Raw genomic sequence first — 22,223 nt, forward strand, 5'->3', positions numbered from 1 at the left:
CACCTGTCTTCATACCAAGACAGACAGACTTATCAGCATTCTTTCTTACTTTGTAATATTGCCTTTTATCTCAGCCCCTTGCTTTTGGAAGTAGCTTTTCCTATCTTTATGTTAATGAACATAATGTTGCTTCCTTCCTTGAAACACCCCAACCAACATCATCAATTAAAACATTTGTAAGTCCCTCAAATCCCTCCTGAAGATCTGTTTCTGCTGTGGTGTTGACTGAAAATGCTGAGTGATACCAGCTAGTTAAAAGAGCAGGAAGGGTAGAACTATTTGGGTATTGCAAATGCATCCTTTTAGGGGGTTCTGCCTCCCCCTTCCCCCTGTGATTGCTACACCTGCCTCCTACAGCCTAACTCAGCTAGGTTGTGTGCTTTTCGTGGCAAAGATTACTTAGCTGTGTGCCTGCCCTGTTCTTAGCACAGTGGGGCTCCCAGTCTGATTTACAGCTTCTAGCTCCTACTATCATACAGATAATAGGAAGTAATGATAGGAGCCTCTGTAATTCATGTTGTCCTTGGAGAGCGTGGGCAGAGTCTTTAAAGCCCAGTTTTCATTCTTCTCACTTTGTGGCAGGGACAGTGGGAGCCTAGTGATGGCTGTTCCAGGGAAGCATCATACCTCTCTGCCTCTCTTCTGCCTTCTACCATTTTACATGATTTCTGCCACCTCATCACAGTGCAGCCATCACACAGAGGTATAATGTTTCATTTTCCTGACTCACTCTGTAGAATAACTCAAAAGTAGGTGCTGAGATGTGATAGTTGAATCTCACTGCCTGCATAAAAAAAATCACAGGGTAGTTACTAACTCAGAAGTTGGTTTCAAATTTGACTGGAAAATAGGATGATCTGTACTAACTGTATTACTACCTTAAGGCCTTGTGAGGTTAGCCATTACATCAGTTACTGGAGCACCTGTGGATGAAATGTAGTTGGAAAGGCTTCCAAGCATCTTACCAAGCAAGTACCTTTTGGGAGTGTAAAGCTGAAGAAAGGAAGCACAAAAGGCAGGAACTACAGTCAGCCTTGAGTGGGAGAAATAAAATGAAACTGGTCTAGTTAATTAATAGAAGAGATTATTTTTTTACTCAAATCAAACAAGAAACACCTGCAGTTTTTGAGGACTGCTTTAGAGGAACAACCTTTAGCTAGTTTTTACTAGTAACAGCATAAATCTTACCCCTGTCTTTGTAAGTATAACCAGCAGTGCCTAGACTTTTGAGCCAGGATTAATTTATTGGTTATTCTCTTCTGTAAAATGGTGAGTCATTTCTAAGTACATTTTTTGGGGAAAAGAAATATCAAAAAGCAAGTTGAAACTTTGTTCATTTACAAAGAGAGAAGGAAAAAGAGATTCCATTTGGTAGAGGTCCATTGCCTTTACAAGAAAACATTTTCATTTTTCTTGAAAAACAAGATAGCTCTTGCCTCAGAATTAAAGGAATGATTATTTTGCTCACATAATTAATTCACCTTAGCTTTCATTATGGTGAAAAGTAGTTCTGCTACAACCTTTTCTATCCATAAGCTACCTGCAAGAGATTATTGTTTGAGGTTGATGATAACATGATACTTGCACCTTTTGAGTGAGAAAGGAAAGGCAAATTTTCCACCAAAGGAAGTGGCAGAACTAGAAATACTTTAAAGAGAGAGTTGGAATTTTTTCACCCAGTGTTCTAACTTGTTGTGTGGAAATAGAAATTTAGCTGCACAAAATCATTTAAGAATTCCAATGCTGGCAGACACTAACGCAGCAATTAGATATAATTCAGTTCTCATTCTGAAGAGGGAGTAAGATGCCATGAACTGGCAGAGTAATGACTAAACTTCAGAGGAGATTCCAATATTATAAAAAGTTAATGGAATAGGTCTAAAAGTAAAACTAAGTGAAATACTATCTTTGGATGTTTCATGGATACTACTTAAAAATATTATCATTGAGGCTTGCAAAGTATGGAACAAAATGAGATCCGTGAGGAAAAGTCAGGCCGGCTGAATGCCATTCTTTCTAAGTGAAGGAAAAGAAACATATTTCACATTTTAAATGCTACTGTTGGGAGAGCCACAAAGAATAGGAAATCAGTCAGTAAAAGGGAAATTGTAGTTGCTGACATTAACTAGAAAAGTAAATATCTAAGGGTATGGAACGAAGCAATGCGAATGTCTTCCACTGTATTCAGCAGAGGAAGCCTGGGGAAATACTTTACTGGGTTTTGCAGCACCTTAGGGTTTATCTTTAAGTGTATCTGTTTTTCACTTCTGGCAGGAAGCACTCTAGCTTGTTTTCATCAAGTAAAGACTTTCCAAAGTCAGCACCTTAATCTTTTTTAAACTGGCAGGAAACATCTCCTTGTCCTTTCATTTTCTAAGCAGCTCCCTTGAGCTATCCTCCACTCACTGCTCACTCTTCAGTGACCTATTGTCTTTCTAGAGGTGCACCTCAGTGTATATGTCAGTTTAGCCTTGATTCTTGCAGCTCCACTAGCAAGAGCTAGTGTTTTCAGACTGTGTTCAGCTTCGTTTTCTGAGATTGCCCAGACAATCTAGAAAACAGAAGTGAGGGGGTTTTATGCAAGGCTCGAAGACAGTCGTTGTATGCAAGGGTAGAATCAAAATCTTAAAAAGTAAAACAAAAAAATCCAAATAACTCATTAGGTCCACTGTTGGGAGGAAAATGCAGTGGGCATAGCTCAGTTGTTGGCATCAACTTTATGACCTGTTTTCATTAAATACAGATATTTTACTGGAGGCACAGAATTAGTCTCGTAGCTATATATTCTTAAAGGCTCCAGAGCAATCAAGGATATTAAAAATTACTGTGTCAGACAAAGAGGTTGCAAGAATGGTAATAAAATAAAGAAATAAACCACCAAGACTAGATCATCATGATAAAATAGTGTATCAGTAACACTGTTTCTGTAATGAAAGATTGCATTTCACTCAATATTTTTAGCCTCTGTCAGTTCAGCAGAGTAAAAGAGAAATCAAAGCACCTTTTTTTTTAAGGCTTGCAATAATGCTTTTCCACATCTCTCTTGAAAACATACAAAACCAAATGCACAAATGGACATTACAGTTAATCAGGAGGCAAAATGTATTTCAGAACTACTGCCCTGAGTTGCCTTGCTCCCCTTAGGGACAGCTCACCCTTCTCTCCATGATGCCAGTGCAATTGCCTGTGTGAATATGGGTTAAAAGTCATATGAGGTGAGAGGCAAATATCATTCAATCAACCTCTACCTATCAGAAACATAGGAGAAGTAAAGTAACACTGCTTTTCATAGTTAAAGCACTTTAGTATTTAATAATAAATTCTGTATGGTATGTTTATTAAATGCCTGGAAGAGTTAGTGTCAGGGCAGCTGCTCTTGATTACGATGCTAGATGGTATGATTTAGCAGAATTCACATGGGACTATGAAGAATTATAGTGGGACAAAAGCAAAACTAATTAAGAGGTAGTACCAACTCAAATTTCAGTCTTGATAAGTGCTAAAATTTAAATTTGAATGTCATTTAACTTGTAAAGGGTTCAAAGCTGAGCACTGCACTGAAGAATAGGCTGCATGTTTCACTGTAAAGAATACTTGCGGTGTCCATCTGATGTTGAAAAAAACCAAACAGAATGCTAAGGAGTATAAAGAATGGATTAGAACACAGCAATTTCCTTAAATCCAGTTGTAGAAAAACTGAGGTATGTTAAATGAATAAGCAACATTAAATAACACGCAGAAAGGTAATCACAAATTTCTAATGCTAAAAGACTCAAGGAATGTTCAAGAAGGATGGAAGTTCTTTTCATTTACCCAAATAGATTTTGGAAACCACTAAGAACAATAGTGGAGCGACATGTCAGCAAATAAATAATCTGCTGAATGGAAATGAAAGAGAATTGAGATAATGCCAATTATTTTGTTATAATAATTAATGATAGGGGTTTTTAGAAGGCCTGTTAAACGTCATGCTTCCATTTTAAGGCAGCCTCTATTGTGAGTAAGGCTGAGTCCATCACTGTGAGAAGCTGTATCCTATTTTTAACTTGACATTAAAATTCTTCTCATAGACAATTTGAGCTGATTCCTCAATCAGATAATCAATAAATGATACAATATGGGAGTTTGAGTGTTCTGATGTTAGGCTCTGTGTTGCTTCCTGTGTAGGCTTTCTTTAGAGATTTTGCATTAGTGGTGGATTCACCAGCTTGTTCAGTACTGCTGTCAGGATAATGCTTTGTGTGATAGAAGGCATTTCATGAAGGTTGTGCTCCATCGTATGCAGAAAATGTGTGTGCTTTGAATACGATTTTCTCTCCTCTGCGTAGTGTAATTGAAGCTGGTTCCACTGAACTGAGGACCATGAGCTGCTAAAGAGAAATATGGTACTGAGATAGAGCACATAGGATAGTACTGTGAATGGTTGCCTTTATTTAATTTCACTGTTTAGCACTAATATTCCCAAAACTAATGCTGGAAGCCTTAGGATAAGGAATGAAACCATAAGGCAGAAACTGTTTTTAGCAAGTTGTTACTGATGAGTATTCCAGTTGGCTGGGGTAACCTGAAGGAGATAGTGAAGGATAGGCTTTGGAAGGAGCTAGTCTTAGAAGCTACATCTGAAAAGATACTGCTTGCTATTGACTTTAGATTCCTTCTTTCTTGGGTTTTAGATTTGAAAGAGAGCTTTGGAGTCCTTCAAATGTCTTACCATTTGCATCATACTTGACCCACTGCTTCCTGTTGGCCAAGTGCAGCTCAACAGCTGCTTTTTGCTCTAGATGTCTTCTGAATATCTACTGCAATATTGAGTGCTGTGAAGAGTACAGCAATATAGAATTAAAAAAAAATTTATATAGGATACAGGAAAATAAAAATAGAACTGTTTATTCAAAGTATGAATCATCCTTTATTCATACAAAGTAAGGATTTTACCAATTTAGAAAAGTGTGTGTGTGTGTATTCCTATCAAACTAATATTCTTTTGGGACTGGACACAGGCGCAGAAAGCGCATAATCTTCTCTGATTTAGCACTCATGCAAAGTACCTTGGCCAGAATTTTCCAAAGAACCTGGTTCCTGCAGTTAGCTCTAGATATGATTTGATTAATAGTTATCACCTTTTCTGGCAGGTTTTTCTGGCGTTCCTCTTGGCAAGGAGTTTTGAAGATGTAGGCCAAAAGTGTAACTGTGGGCACTCAGAAATACTCTTAATCTTAGAATATCCTGGTTAAAATTGAGAAGAAACATTGGAAATGTTTTCATTCTGTTTCTCAGAAAATAGCTCTTCATGTAAATTGGCCATTAATTTCCTTCCTTTCCAGATGGAGAAAGTGAAGAAACAAGTAAAATATAGTTGGTGCTGTTAGAATCCTCTCTGAAACCCAGTTAGTGGTACAAGAATGTGGTCTTAAAAGATTACACTTCACTTAGGCTTTATTCTTCCTTCTCCCTTCCCAAAAAAGCTATACCAGGAAAGCAATCCATAAATCCGTGTGTCCATTTTATGGCATGGTGCCTCAAATGATGAATGCTGACACGTTTTGATTTAAAAAAAAAATACAAGTCCATAAAAAAATAAAATCAGCTTAGTGAATTGAATGTTGCTTCCTTAACGTTTTTTCATCCTGAACTCATTTGGTAGGGGAAATGGATATTTCATCAGACATGGATTTGACGTTCCATCACATTATACAGTAAACAGTACAAACGATGTTATTTTTTTTAAATGGAGAAGCTGGAGGAGCTAAGACAGTAGCTGCTGTAAGGCACTGGTTATCTCATTTAAACAGATATTAAATGTAGGTGCCAGTGGTGTGATCATCAGCTGCTTCCCACTTTGTGAATAAATTGCTTAGAAGGAGTCTTTTTTCCTACCAGATGTGACCTAGATTTAGATTTCCAAAGGCAAAAAAAAAAAGTCTATTGTGTAAAAAAACAATTGTGGATAAAATGCATGGTAAATGAGCTTATCTCACTTTTCCAGGTGTTTAAGCTAATATGTTACGGAATTACAGCTTCATTTATGAAAAATAATTGAGGAAAATGTTCCAGCAAATCAAATTTGGATAAAGGATTAGTATAGTTATTGTGTTGTTAGCAAGTTTCTAAATGGAAGAAAGAAAAGGGAGCCAGCACAGATAATAAAAATATAGAAATTTGTGAATCTGTGAAGAGACTCCTGTGAAGGGTCAGGGCTGGCAGTGGTATCCCACCTATATTGTGGTCCTGCAGAATGTCTTGGAACAATATAAAGAATTACATTCCCGGCAATGCATATGAAAGCAGAAATTTTTCTTAAAAGACCAAGCATTGATATCTGTTGGCTCTGGATAAGATTAATGACATTAGTAGGTTAAGTGTATAAACATCAAAAGAATAACACCTTTATTCTTTTCCCCATTCCTGTTTTTCTTTTGTCAATTTCACAGGGGCTGCCACTCGAAAACCAGACCCAGAGCCTGAGAAGCAGACAGACCATACTGTTAAAATTGCTGGAGTCATTGCAGGCATCTTGCTGTTCGTCATTATATTTTTGGGAGTCGTGCTGGTAATGAAGAAAAGGTGAGCAATTAGTGGATGTTTTCTATGTCCATGTTCATATTGCATCTCCTACAAGCAGTACTCAGTTTGATATTGGTAAAAGTATCCAGCCACCTTCTTATCCACAGAAAATTAATGTTTGTGTCTTTGTTTTATATATATCAACTCAAAGTTAATATTCTAGCACTCCTTACATCAGTACTGCAGAATGGACTCTAATAATCAGAGAGTTTCTGGTCCTGTATGAGTCTCCACCCTATTTGACAGATCAGCTGGAAGCTAGATGTACTTTCATTTTTGCATGAAAAAGAAAGTCAAGCAGGAGCTAGAGATAAGATAATTGGTGCTAAGAATGAGGTCTGTATTGTTCTGCATAAGTTTAGTTTCCTGAAATAATGGACAATGTTACAATGGTGCTGAATGTTTCCAAATGCTGGTTCAACACACTCACATATTGTTTTGCCTGGAATATCATTTGAAAACTGCTACATTATTAGAAGTGTACAGCTTTCAAAACTGTTTGTCTCTCTTAACACTGTAAGAGATAAAGTAGTAACAGGAAAAATATAGCAAGGGAGGTGGCACAGATAAGAAAAAAACTCCATATGATCTTAGAAGCTTAGTCTAGATTGGGAAAAATTAATTAGCAAATAGAATTAAGGTTTTAGGTTCTGTAATGAGCAATGTGAGATTTTCAGCTGTTAGCGGTGGGGTTGGGAACATGCAAGTGCTGTGTAAAGGGGCTGAGTGGCAAATTCTCCTTCCACCTCTGCCACAGTCTCCTTTCCATGTCCCATAACCCCTCACCTCCTTGCTATTCCCCTTGAATTATCCCCTTTTTTTCCTCTGAGAGCAATCCTGCCCTGATTTGGCTCATCCCAACCCTGTGTGATTTAATTGTATGTTAACTAGTTTGGCAGGTCTGAGATAGTCCAAACCCCCGAGCTGCCTGAATTTCTTCCAGAATTTGAACAGTGGAGGTGCAGAGCAAAGGAGGCAGCTGTCTGACAGTGCCTCAGGGCAGGCAACAGAAGTAGCTGCTTTTCGTTCTCCTTGAAGACAGAGGCAGGGCCATGAGTTAGAAGGGCTCTATAGAGAGAAAGGCGAGCTGTGGCCAGGGCTGGGGGCCAGGTCATGACAAGAGGTATGTAAAGAAGAGACTGAGACTTAAGCCCCAGGGTGAGTCTGACTGGGGCAATGGAATTGACCCAGTAACCAAGTCTACTCAATAAAGTACAGTGTAGCAGAGTTGAAGTCTGTTCTGACTTTGCAGTACTTTTTTCTTCCCACTTCCGATTTCTTGCATCATTCATACCTTCAATTTTAACAGTTGAACTCTCAAACTCCTCCCTAGGGCCAGACGCAGCACTTGGCATGCAGGGAGGAAGGCTTCTTGTATTTTCTGGCCAATCCTTCTTCACACAATTCCTGACCAGCATTCATCATACTCTGTGTTCAGTTCTGAGCATCTCCTTAAGTGTTTCTGCCAAAGGTAGAATGTATTCACCCAAGGGAGACAAGTTATTCTTCATCTTGAAGGGAGAGCATTGCAGAATGACCCAAATAGTTTCAAAGTGAATAAGGTGTCTGGGTCTCTGGCTTAATGGATGCTATGCCTACTCCTGCTTAATTCTCTAGAGAAAAACTCTTTGATAATCTAATTATTAGAGGCAGGAGGGCTCAGATCCTAAGTGTTTGCATTAATGCAGAAGGATACTTGATTCCTTCTGTCTGCCACAGCGGAGTAATTATTACTCACAGTAATTCTGTTGCTAAAGAAATGGTGCATTTTGTGAGCTTCCTTGGTTTTTTGAATGAATCTGCTCGTGACAGAGATGGAACTATTGAAAATACAGGAACTCTGTTGCCAAATCCACACAATTTCATTGTGTAGTACAGAAAGAATGATACCAATAACTTAAAACATGTCCCAGAATGATGCTGCAGCCTTGAACAAAACAAACGGAAATGAGTTTAAGCGAATATTAAAGAGTAAGGATGGTTCATTTGTGTAACAGGATGTGACTAGGCTTTAATGAGAATTTTGGGAGGCGGGTGTATTGTGTCCCAAGCCTCTTAAAGCATCTGCTGTAGCATAAAAGATCTTGAATACAATTACACTCATGACTTAAGCAGAAGATGAACCGATTATTCAATAGGTTGTTATTGGTGCATTAATTCACTAGGCTGCTGAGGGCCCCTATGGTTTCACCTTGGTTCAGTTACTGTGTATACATTATGCATTTGAAGAAAATGTATAAATCATGCCACAAGCTTAGTGTGACTGTAGTGATTTTGCGGTTCTGTGATATTTTAGGGGCTACTTTGGGAAACAGTCTTATCAAGCTAGTGAGCCGTTTGACTTCTGCACTTGATCATTTTATTTCATTTACTTTATCGGGAGCTTTACTGGTGTAAAGATCTGAGTGAAAAATAAAATAGCACCTTGTAATTCAGTGGCACCTTTCCCCTGAGAACCACTTTGTTCTCTGCACTATTATGTGCAGACACTCTGGGCTACAATGGTGGGTTTCACTGTGCTGAGTCTACGTGCTTTGAAACTTGTCTTGTTTGGAGTTGGCTACAGCAAAATCCCATTCACATTCTGCTGTCCCAAAGCAAATGTGTCCTTCATTCTTCCACAGAGTCTTGTGTATTTGATCTTCAGACTGTACCAGTAGATGAAACCAAATCTGTCCCTGGGGCTTCACAGCACTTAATTAACTTAATATCAAACTATTTATTTCCATTGTCAAGAGATTTGGAAAGCAATTTCACTTGTTTTACAACCATGATTTTGTCCAGTACATTCCTTAAGTGGCCACCTCCTTTCACTCAACAACCATTCTTTGCTTGGGTGGCACCAGGCACCACAGATTTTCACAGATCAGTCTCTTGAACTTTTGATTCAGTAGTCAAGTAGAGAAGACAAACATTCAAGGAGGTTTTCAGTGCAGCATAGACGTGCTTTGGATATGCCCATTATCAAAGCAGTACGTAAAGAAGTTCTGCTAATATTAACAGTCATTAAGCAGCATTATTAATTTCACTATATAATTGTCTTCTGAAGCAGTTCTATCATGAACCAGAGAGATTAGGTGGACTAGCAATTCAGTGCATGGTTTGGAGTCACTAGGTGAGGGTAGAAATGTCATGGATGCTGAAGCATTTTCTGTAGGGACACTCAGCTTTTGACTGAAGTGAAACAAATTTGTAAACTTGGCACATGGGGCAGGGAAGGACTGTTAGTGCTTTCCTCTTTATCTCTCCACTTGGTTGTTCATAGTTCTTTATCCATTCTGTTCTGTCTTTTCTTTATCCATCAGCATTCCTGCATAAATATGTTGTGTAATGTAGTCTAGGAACCTGCAAGCTGTTCCTGACACCAGTACAGTCATATCAATGAGATGATTCTTCTCTGTGAAGTTAGAATAGTGCCAATAGGCTTTCCTCTCCTCAGATATGCTCTGTATCTCTCACATAAGAATTAACACAAAGTTAGATGAAAATAAATACTTGTGTTTCCCCAAAAATTGATCCACAATAATTTTGAATCTGACTCTGAATGGTAAATCTTGGGCAAGACCCTGTCTTTGATGTTCTTGCATAAGATTTTATAAAAACATAAAAATAAAGAATGCCAAGTAATTCAATTCACCAAGTAACTTCATCTTTTGGTCAACTTTAAGTGGAGCAGTGAAAATGAGAGTACTGTTGCTACAACCTTCGGAAAAGCAATAGCAGTTAATTCAAGACTTGCATAAATTAGACACTTACTACTTTATTTTCTCCTTTCCTGTTTGTTTTTTTTTTTTTCCTTTATATTCTATATAATTTAAAATTTGCCTAAGTTAGTAAGTTAGTGGTCCATCATTTGCTTAAAACCCCTTTATATGTCTTTGGGGCAGCTGTTTCCACTGGGGCTGCCCTCTTGTTGCTGCAGTGGGAGTGTAGTAAGGAAGCAGTTATTAAAATTTACTCCACTGGCTTCTGATTTGGTTGTAGAATGGAGTTTTTCTGATCATAAAAAGGCTATTTTGTTTTGCCTGGGTTTAGTTTCTGTTTTCAGTTGTCTCTGTGCCTGAGCCTTCCATGAATTTCTAATGTAAGTAATTGTAGCATCTGTTTAAGTCAGAGACCTTGGTTCTTGGCAGTGGATAAGGAAAGGTTTTGCACTCAGTGGAGCTGGACTGGGAATGCATTTTTCCCATTCCCTGATAGCAAATCAGGCTGTTCAGTTATGCATACACCTTTGCCAACAATTTAAAACACTTAGGATAGAAACTCAACATAATAAAGCTGAAGGAAAATTCCAGCCTCCTCTCCCTGAACCGTGTTTTTCCCTGTAGGCCAACTGTAAATGAGGGATGATAGAAGAAAACACTGAGGTAATGACACAGTTCCAAAAGTTTCCATCAGATGGGTCAATTCTTCTGCAGCCAGCCTCCTGTGCTGGTTTTGGTAAATTTTATAGTGGGGCCTTATTTTTCAAGTGGTGTTTATGAAATTAATTTATGTATTCAGACCTAAAAGAGTTAAAAGTTCATAATATTGTCACTATATGGAGAAACAGTTTATTGACATAAAATAGCCTCACTACCAGGAAGCGACTGAAGAGCTATGCTTATAAGAAAATTTGGCCTAAGTTGGCCAAAATCTTTGCATCACTCTTTTTAACAGAAAAAGACTTAACATACGTAGACAGAAACTTTAGTTTTTATTCATTATGTAGGAGGAAAAATGGAGCTTGTCCATATTTCTTAAAAAAGCTAAATCCATTCAGTTATGGATGGTGCTTTAACATGTGGCCTGAAATGCTTGTATAAAACTTGCAAGTATAAAACTTTCTGCAGGATTTTAACATATTCTTTTTACCTGTTTCACTATATGGTATTCTTGAGAGTCAAAACCTTGGTGCTCTTTTTCAAGGACTTTTATATGGAAAATTTCACAACTGTAGCAATATAAAAATAGCTGGAACTTGAGACTTCCAATTTTTCTCATGTTACACAAATGCTTAATGGGACATTTATGCACAATAAAGTTCCTGGATTTTCAGCAATTTTTTCATAAGGAATAATTTATCTCTATAACATATTTGGCAGAATTCTGCATATAAGTACCAGCAGTGCTTCACTGATTAATTGTATTTATTGTTGTTTTTCAAATTACTATACATCTTTTAGAAGTTTGAGAACATTTGTACTAATTACATTAAATCTCTCTCGTGGCAACATATGGCAAGAAACAGGGTTGGCAGCGTCATGAAATTCTAAATCAAAGTGAGAGAATGAGTAATTCTGAAAAGAAAGGTAGGGAGAAATATAATTATGACTGAACTAGAAAACAACCACTTGCTTATGGTGCAGGTAAGTGCTTTGATAGGACCTGATCCCATGTTCCCTATGGAATGCAAAGGGGCTTACAACTATTTTGCAGCTTGCCTCTTACTCTATTCTTAGTTATCTTCTAAAACTCAATTTTAGCAGGTATACATTTTCCAGATGTGCCATGTGATTAAATATGCAGTGTGTAGTGTCTTGTGTTTGAACAATACTGTTTGCATCAGAAAAATGGGAATAAAAACTGGGAAATATTTCTAACGGCGTCTTCACACAAAGAAGATGAGAGAGAAAATTTGATGAAAGCCTAGTTTTCAAAGGGATGCCTGAAGCATGTAGCCAGAGGCAAGTTAACATTAGTTATAGTCCTTTGCAAGGCCTGTTTACATGTTTCCTCTGTAGTCAAAGGGCTGTATGCATGTGCTGTAAAAATTACAAATGCCTACATGGTTCCTTTCAGTCTTTTATCTTACCAACGTGTGAATGCTAGTTGACATTATGCTCAGAGATGTTTTAAGATCTGCAGCCTTTTTTTAATTGCAGTCAATATATGGAATTCATTTGGGTTGAAACTTGCCCTTTCTGGAGGCTTGCAGTCCTGCTTGTAGTGGGCCCATAACTGAGGGAGGGAGGGAAGGATGTAAAGCAGAAGAGCATAGCTGGAGGCCTCTGTACTATGTGCTCACACAGAGCATGTCTAGGTGGAGTATCTGACTGTCCAAGAGGTTATGCAAGGCTGACAGAGCCCATACTTGTTAAGGTGATGGCACTAGGTCTCCCAAGTTGTTCTTTGTGGCATTCACGTGGGCAGGAATAACGTGGGTACAGGATCAGTTCTTATTTTTATCTCTGCCACATGGGGAAATACCACCAATACAATTTTAGCCCACAAGGATAGATTTTTTTATTTGCATGACAGTAACTATCTTTTCCTTCTGAATTCAAAAGGTTATTTAAAAGCTGAAATATTAAAAGAGCTGTGGCAATGGATTTTCTCCAGTCTGGGAATAAGTCCTTTCAAAGGCAGAACTGACTGCCTTAAGTAAAAAAAGGGATAGGCTAATATTCTACATTGCTATGACAGAAGAGGAGCTGCTTAAAGTGTATTCTGAAATTGTTTATCCCTAAGCTTCTAACACCATGCCAGAATGTCTATGTCCTTAATCCTAATGCAGCTGAGGTGTAATCAGAAGTGATTTAGCACTTCAATTGGGAATATTTGTGTGTGCAGTGTACGCAGATGTGAACAGACATTAAATATGTAACATTACTTAGTAGGTGTACCTTAAGGTGGTTTGATTTAACAGTTGGAGATGCATTATGTATTGTACTGCTCAAAATGTTATGGAGATTGGATGTGTCACCTGTCTGTTCCAGAAACATTGCATGATATGCCCAGATATACATTCTTGCTACCTTTCATTTGTGTCACCAGTTCAGGTCTCAGTTTCATCTTGATTTTTCATACATTAATATTTGACTTTTCTTTCCTTCCATTTCATCTTTTCCACCACTGCCTAATCCTTCCACCATCATGGCAGAAGAAGCTATCACTCCTACACTTATTACCTGTAAGTAACTTCTTTGTCATCAGAGACACACTATCTGCCATGTTGTTCCATGCCTGAGTAGTGAATGCTAATACTGAAAATTCCTTTATGAAAACATACTTTGTAAAAGTTTCACCAAGATGAAAACAACATGGTCAATAATGTAATGAAATATTTAGCTTTTTAAGAGTTTCTTATGTCTCATACTGTGCATTAGAGTCCTTTGAATAACATTATGTAAAGAATTGTCTTAATTGAGAAGTATAGCTGTAAATATCACTGCCATGTCCATGAGAAATTTTCATGCCTAAATAACTATTTTTAGAATTTATTTAGTAGTTTCTTTCTCATTTGTACTGTTGAAATTACAGCATTGGTTAGACATGTACAAGCATTTCCATTTGTTGCTGTGTACATATTACTACTTTTTTATGAATAATTGATCATGCATAAACATCATAAGTTACCATTTCTGAAGAGAATTTCAAAGGGGAGAGCACTAAAAAATGAGGGCAGGATGAAGCATAAGTTTCAGTAACTAACAATTTTTTTTGTTTGATACAGTCCTTAGTAATACCATTATATGCTTCTTTATTTACCCAAAGCCTCGCTTCATTCCCTGTTGTCAGCAGGTGATGAATGAGAAAGGTTCTTCTGTGAATTTAGAAAATCCCTTTCTGAGACTGTTCACTTTTTCTTGCATTCCAGGTACAAGGAGTACATAATAGATTAGCAAAATACTAGGGGTCTTGCTTAGTTGCAAGATGAGATGTGTTTAATCTTGTGTAATCCTGTTGGCCAGCAGCAAAAATCAGCTGTCCAGCAGTTATCTGTTTTATTAAACTACAGATTTAAAAGCCACAGGAAGCTATGAGATATTTTTACATAGTTACAGAAGTTGGGGTGTTACTTGCATTAGTTAAATTTTAGTTCCAGTTTTTAAGTACATGTAGTGGTAGCATACTCTTGAAAGGGACACATTTCAGTAATGTTTTTTATTTAAATGCAATATAAAGTTTATCATGTCCCCTCTAGCTGCTCTTCAAACTTTTTAATACATATTTTTTTCAGTTCATATTTTGAAAAAGCATCAAATACTCATTTACAGAATTTATGGAAAAATTGTTAAATGTGTTCTATCTTGAATACTTGGTCTTCAAGAAACCAAGCAGAACCATTCTTCAAATTAATTAAATTAACTAAAATTTAAACTTCATAACTGAAATTCCCTAAGACTTCACAACATATGGAAACTGATCATGTGGTTGGTAATTCAGATTTCATATTACCTTATTTGACACTATGTATAGTGCAATTGTTTTAAACAGTTGTTTAAAGCATTGTATTAATGTGAAGGTCTGAAAAGATTAGCTCTTCCACAGATACAGTATTCCAAAGTTTGTTTCTGTTCCTGAGATGAAAAGACATATTTTCCATTAAATATACCTTAAAAAAAATAAATTCAGTTTGAGACCATTTAAATGTAGTTCTTCAAAATGTCAAAAGAATATAATACAGTAAGCTATGTAGCATGGTCTTGCCTTAATAAGTAAATATATTTAAATTTATTTTTTAATATGATTTATGTCTCAAGGCTAAATCAAAAACAAAATTGAAACAAATGGAACATTAAATGAAACACTGTTTCATTATTTAGATAAATTGGATTTTTTTTCCTCTCTTTTTCCACAGACAAAGGAAAATGCCTGAATTGAAATGGTTTCTTTAGGTTTTACAAACAGGTTTTGCCCCTAGTTTTGCAATCACAGAGACTGTTAATAGTGGATGGAATAGGGCATCTCAGGATTTTTTGAAGTACTCTCCTAGTGACTTCAAGAAAAGATCTTTTTGTTAGTGTGATACAAATTCAGTAACTTTGTAGATTGGGTTGATTAGCTCTTCCAAAAGAAATTGTGGGATTTTGACCTCGTAGTGTTTTGTTCCCCATCTGGCAAAAGAAGGGAAGTAAGAGCCCTGAAAAGTGCAGTCAAGATTGGCTGTCAGTAGGAGGAAATATTTTGGACCAAATTCCCCACCTGTTTACGCATCACACAATTTGACTGAAATTGGTGGAAATCTTAGATGAATGCAGTATTCATTACAGTTTTATTTTTAGCTGAGGAAGTTAGTATGGATTATAAAATGTTCTATATTTTGAGAAACATAATTTCAAGTACTCTGCCATTGCTAATTTACCACTTCTATACTGAGTATCATATTCAAATTTACTGATTAGTCATTGTAAATGCAAGCTGTAACATCCAAGCAAGCATCTATGCACTGAAATAGTTACTATTGTCTTGTGTGCTGCTTTCCTTGTGTGCTGTGGGCTCCTTTTCCCTAGCAGACTGCAATCTCTGCCACTTCTAGATCCATCCTAAATTAAAATTTAAAAAGAAAAAATTGGCAGATGCCTAGAGCTGCTGATGAATCATCAGAGGTGGACCTACAGCTGTGCATATTTGGCAGAGAATTATTTCTATTTTATCTTGTGTTTACTAGTTAGCCACTCAATAGATATTACAGAAAAAAGAGTTGAGTACTGCTATTGAGAATTCTTTTTAATGGGCCTAAGTACCTCTGCCAGTCTTTCCTCCCACTCTTGCATTCCTGACATCTGGTGCATTTTTTACCTTTCCCCTCAATCAGCCAGCAGATTTTTTTTTTTTTTTTGGTCTGGACATAGTTAGTCCTTTATGACTTCTTTTGTTCTTAAGATTAGAGCAAATTCCATAGTGCTCATTAACTCTGCAGCAGGTCTTTTGGCTTGGCAGTTGATTCTAGGTGGGAAGAAAGAAGAATGGAGATGGTGTCATTTGTTACACTGGCAATGAGTGATGTTCTCAGCATGGCAGGTGGCACTGGCATGACTGTTTGCTCCTGACACATTTTCTGATGGGCAAAACCCCTGTGCCATGGGCTGAAGAAGGAAAAGGGCATTAGGATTTTGTTGTGCAATTATGGTTAGGCAGGCCTGCTGCTGACGTGACAGCGAGTGCCCCTGTGCTGACCATTGGCTCTTTGTGTTTGAGATTTTCATTTTTATAAAGATTCTGCCTTTGGAGCTCATTAATCATTTGTCAAGAACTAACAACTACATTTCATGAAAATTAAAGCACCAGAAAAACAATCTGAGTGCTTGAACCATCAGAATTTACTCCAGACACTGTTGCCTGATAGTTTGGCCAGTTCAATTTAACCTGTATTCTAGAGCAGATAGTTACAGATTCTAGCTTCTTTAAGTTCCTTTCTGTGAAAGATTTCATTATATTGCTATGAGTAGGATGTACACCAAATTAAAATGCAAAGTTGTGAAGGCAGCTTTTGATGCTGTTCCTCAGTTTGAGCTTGATATAAAAATGATATGTTATGATTATGGTTGAAATTAAGTACTTATGCAACAACAGGACTGCACAGCAGTTAGGTGTATAATGTTATTATATTTTTTTGCCTTTTCACATGTTATTTCAGCTTGTGAAAGGTGAAGTAGGGGAATAGGAGACAGTTATTACCCAATATTCTCATACAATGCTAATCATGTTAAGATCTTAATAGTGTGGAATCTGCTATTGTGTGTCCCAGCACTAATAATCTAGTTAGGTGCCCTGGAACAGAAGTGCATCACAGGTGCATCATCTGTATGGAAATCTCAATCCCAAAGCCTAATACTATATTAAAATATTAATATAATAGACTGCATAGGACTAGAGGCTCTATTGCCTGGTACTTGGTGTATGACACAGGGGACAGAATTCCTCCTGCAAGAAAGCTAATTCCACAAACATTGAGCTTTTTCATATAAATGTGTATGAAAATATATCCTATTTTTCACGACAATTTGATAGGTTGAGGCCCAGTTGAAGTATGCTTTTCTTGTGTATCTAGCTTGAGCTCAGGAGCCTGGCAGTCTGTTCTCAAAGTTCTCCTGCTTCACTAGCATATACTCAGTGTTGGCTTCTGTATCTCTGTATAGAAACCTAATTTCTAGCTCATTTGCTCAGTCCCACTGCCATTGACCTAGTACTTAGAGCAGAAAGCACAAGGTCAGATTTGCAAAATGTTCCTAATAATTAAAGTAATAATGTTTCCAAAAATCAGCAGTGTCAAAACTTGTAATGGTGGTTACTGGATAATTCCAGAGAATATGCTGTCTTCACTTTTAAAATTTCTGTAGTAATTCTAAAATAGTGAAAAGAGGTTAGAAACAGTCCTGTTTTCTCAACTGTAGCTGCTCCTGGAACCAGAAACAAGATCATGTTTGCATCTTGTAGGTGGAGGAGAGATTGAACAGAAAAACACAAATGTGCTTGAAGTGTTTGATCTGTTAGACTACATCTGTGATCTCTTCTGCATCTTTAAATATAGGCTTGTATCATAGAATCCTGTAAACAAAAATAACCATGGATTTCTGTCTTGTGAGCTAGACTTAAATGATATGGGAATGTCCCAGGAGTTCTGTTGTATGTTGCAAAGCCTACAATGCCGACATACTGAAATCACTAAATAATATTTAGCGTCCAAAATAAGGCATGGAGGGTGTTCTACTGAATCACCATTACTAAAAAACACATTTTTGTGCTATGTGCTGTATGCTTTGTGTACAGATATGCAATATCTAGTTTTTATGCACAGATAGCAAACAGGGTCAGAATTGAGATTTTATTTTCCATTAAAATGCATGACATAATTTTTTTAAATCTTTCTGAAGTCATTATTTTTTACACTGATTCCTTGTATCTTCTGATTCCTTTGGATCTGATTGTATTGCTTTATAGCCAAGGCTTACATTCCCATTTCACTCTAGAAAAAATTGTAAATAATCCTTAACACACTCTAACTAATTTTTTTTTTTAATTTTATTATCTCGTTCTGAAGTGTGTGAGGGATCAGCCGGTGTTTTCAGGGACATGTCTCTGTTTCCTCTTTCTTGTACCCTCTGTCATTAATATTGTTGCTGTGACTGTTTTCTTATCTCCTTGCTGCTTCCAGTAAATTGTTCTTATCTCAACCTTCACCTTTTGTGCCTCCAATTCTGCTCTCCTGCCCACCACAGGGGGAGAGAGGGGGGAGCTAGGAGTGAAGGAGTGTCTCTTTGATTTGGAGTGGTTTCAGTGGGAACACTAAATTGGAGAATGCCATTCCTAAACCACAACACAAATTATTGTTTGTGCTCCATTAGTGTCAAGCAATAAATTTGCAGATGAGCTGAGGTTTGGAGATTTTTCTCTCCTTAAGAGGGGACATTGCTTATTTGGTGAAGGTGCCAGACATTTAGTGAGGGAAACAATGTAACTGTAGAAAAAATAAATACTTATGCATCCTAGTGACGTCTTTGTTCTTTCCATGCTATTTAAAGCTTTGTGTTGTTTTCTAAACTAATATATGGGATTTGAATTGAATACTGAGATTGCATTTAGAAATTGTGGAATCCATATACCTCCTGCAGGATAAGCCTGGAAGCCTCTCTTTCTTATATATATATATATAAAACACTGAGACACAATCCATGTACTTGGGAGAGAAAGAGATGATAGTTTCAGGTGTGTGTATGTAAGAACTGACCATTGTATTTGAGTAGTTGTGCTGCCATCCCCTGTGACTCTTGTTGAGGTACTGTTACCAGGGCAGCCTGTCTTCTCTATAAAACAGTGTATTGAATAAATTTCTAATTAGCCTGTTGACACTGGGTTTTAGTTTTCTTAAAAATTTGATTCCCAAATCAATCATGCTTGCTGTCAACAGCAGTCATTCTTGGCACTGAAATTTTGGTATTATCAACCATTGTTGATAATAGCAATGAATTGTACTTTCAAAGACAGTATAAGGTGAAGCATTTTCATTCACTTTGTTTCAAACTTTTCCCTCAGGAAAAAAAGGTGTTGTTTATGTGGCTTTTACTGTGAAATTGTGTTTCTGCATACACAGGTAGCTCAAAAATTAATTTAAATACTTCTATTTTAAATACACAAATGGGAAGATGAGTTTCATATCATAGTACTAGTATTTATTTTACAAGGGAGTAATGGTGTTGGAATCTTAGTTTCTCTAAAAGCCAAACCTGCCATTACACTTTATGTGATTGTAAATGTGTTAACAGAATGTGCAGAATTTATGCTGCATAATAAGACCAAAACTCGCTTCATAATTTTTGTTGGCCTGTATTTTCTCTAAAAGATTGAAGTGTTCGTTTTCAAAATGGCATTATGAAGTATTGAACTGATTGACAGAATATGTCTGCAAAAGATGGGACTACAGGGAATAAGGTGAAGAATGCATTGTATTTCTCCTGGTCTCAAGGAGGACAAGCAGAAGAGAAATGCTTAACAAAAACTGGGTAGAAGAAATCATACAGTGAATCTAACCCTAAGACTTTGTATGTCTAGTAAACCCCAGGCTTAGTCACTTCTGTGGTGCAGATAAGAACAGCTGTAACAAGATGTTGATGTCTGTTGAGTGATGCCAGCACAGGGCACTGAGGTGTTGTAGTTATTAGTATTGTGATAGCTTCTACTGAGTTTTGTTTGGTTTTTTTTGGTTGAGCTTGTTATTTGAAATCTGTTCTCCATCGCGGGATCTCCTGGGAGATGCTTCACCTGAAGTATATTTATTGAGCCTATCTGCAGGGGTTATGGCCAGGTTAATGGCGATCCGCCTCAAGGCAGCATCTGTCATTCTTGAGTGTTGATTTCACAAGGAAGATGTTCTAGTCTTGGCTTCTTTTCCTACTTCTCCTTTACATTTCCTTTCTTACCTAAAGCACACCTTGAGCTCCCTTGAAGAGTAGACTGACAGGTCCCCAAAGGGAAGAACAGTGGCTGTTTGCTTTCTGTGATGTCTAGATCACCAAAATCATTATTCATTTCCAAATTTTCTTTCTGACGTTTTTCTTGGTCATTGATTTCCTGCACTAATTACCTATTTCTGGCATGAGAGGATAAGGAACCATATCTTAGGTGCTTCCTTCTGCTACTTCTGGTGACTGTTACCTTCTGTTTCCACTTGAGAGTCTATGCAAGGATTCTGTCTGACCAGGGTCCTTCCTAATTTCAGCAAAGTGCATCACCTTTGAAACTGAACATCACAAAACCTAATCAAGCAAGGAAACCAGAGGAATAGACTGTGCTGTATGCTTGCATATCTAGCAAAGCCTGCCTGGCATTTCTTCAGCCCCAGACAACCTGTCACAAAAGAGTGTATCTTTTATGAGACTTTCCATAATGTGTTAGAATCATGACTCTATTTCATTTACAAATGTGCAAGAAAGGATTTGTTATTACTGCTATTATTATTAGACTGTAACATTTAGTGTATGCTACGGAGAGAAATCTATAGGACTGTCAAGAAAGTCCTGCATAATTCTGTCAGTTCCCGTGCCAACCAGACACATTGATCCAAATAAAAAGAACCAGTAGTTCAAGCAGAGCTGAGTGTTGTAGGGCTTGTGCTGTGAAATTTCTGCTCCTGTGAGTACTGAGCTGGTGAACATAAAGACGCACATTTATTTTTCTTTTTAGTGGCTGAAGCTCAGGGCTGTTGAAACTGAGATCTCTCGGTGAGATATTGAACCAAATGTCTGGGGGTGTCTTGTTTATACTCAGTTCACCTGCAGAGGAAGGTAGCTTCTCTCCTTCATTCCCATTCCCTGATTCCTCTGATCATGAAAACAGAAGTTGGAGCTACCAGAGACATGTCTTGTCTGAAGGAACGTCAAAGGAAAACATTTGCCAACCTGTGCGTTTCACAGTTGAACAGGAATGAGATAATCAGCTGTTTCAGAGCAGTTATGCCACTCTGCACCTCCTATTTCAAAGTGATAGTGTTCTTTCCTCCTGTGTTGACACCAGTAGCCCAAAATAAAACCTTCAGGTATAGATTTCATCAACACATTCTTATTGAGTATAATAATGCAATTTACAACATTTGCTGCAGCTACATAGTTTTTGCTTACATTTTAGGTATAAAGGCTTGTATTTTGCCATTTATGGTCGTGTTTGGAAATTGTCAATGGAAAGGTCACTTCAGATCAACTAAGTTCATGGCTTACAGTGTATTTTCAAAAGCAGATGAGATACTGAATGCTTTGAATTTACTGACTTTTTCAGGTCAGATTGTCATGTTTATGATACATGGGAGATTACAGCTCTGTTCCTTAGCTGTAATATCCAGGTGTTACTGGCAGAAGGACTTTCCTTTCTGCTTACCCACATGGGGAGGAGCCATGTCTGCACTTTAATATGATTAAGATTATATAAGATAATTTAAACTAACAAAATAAGAGAAAACTTTAAGTGTTGGTAAACCAAAAGGCTTACCTACTCTGTGCTCTAAAAAAATAAATTAGAGAACAGAATTCATTGGTTGCATATTGAGTCCTAATGCATGCTCCCAGCAAGAACAGAGAGCATAATTTTTTATTGAAAGGTAAATGCAGTTTCAACTTTTGATGGAATCCAAAGCACCATAAACCTATTCTGAGGCAGTAGTATTGAGTATTCATGGAAGTGTCTTGTCCAGACCTCTATCCAAAAAGTCTTATACCTAACTTCTTAAATCCTACCACTGGTGTTTTCATTCCAGCTTCTTTTTTAACACTGATGTTCCCAGCTCTTAAGCCTGCCTCCTTGTTCTCCTGGCCATTTACTTTTTAATCTGTTTCTCTTCTTACTCTGCTCTTCTTTCACTTACTACTCCTGTTCTTTATCCCCTTTTCTTTTACCCCTGCCCCAGGTACTATAATGTCTGTCATGCCCTGAAAAATATTTCTTTAGGATTGCCTTATTTTCATTCT

General features: G+C 37.3%; 1 protein-coding gene across 10 annotated transcripts in view; it reads left to right on the top strand.

Moving 5' to 3' along the window:
- PTPRM (protein tyrosine phosphatase receptor type M) overlaps positions 1–22,223 on the top strand; it is a 437,545-nt gene that overhangs the window by 278,756 nt on the left and 136,566 nt on the right. For 5 of the 10 annotated variants that reach the window (XM_084219928.1, XM_084219932.1, XM_084219926.1 and 2 more), the window contains 2 exons: positions 6,432–6,564; positions 13,427–13,456. In XM_084219928.1, coding sequence (XP_084076054.1) covers positions 6,432–6,564; positions 13,427–13,456 — 163 coding nt within the window. The remainder of the gene's footprint in view (positions 1–6,431; positions 6,565–13,426; positions 13,457–22,223) is intronic. The other 5 variants (XM_084219929.1, XM_084219931.1, XM_084219933.1 and 2 more) reach the window with 1 other exon arrangement.

This window comes from Fringilla coelebs (genome assembly GCF_963513975.1).
Source record: "Fringilla coelebs genome assembly, chromosome: 1".
Classification (NCBI taxonomy): Eukaryota; Metazoa; Chordata; class Aves; order Passeriformes; family Fringillidae; genus Fringilla; species Fringilla coelebs.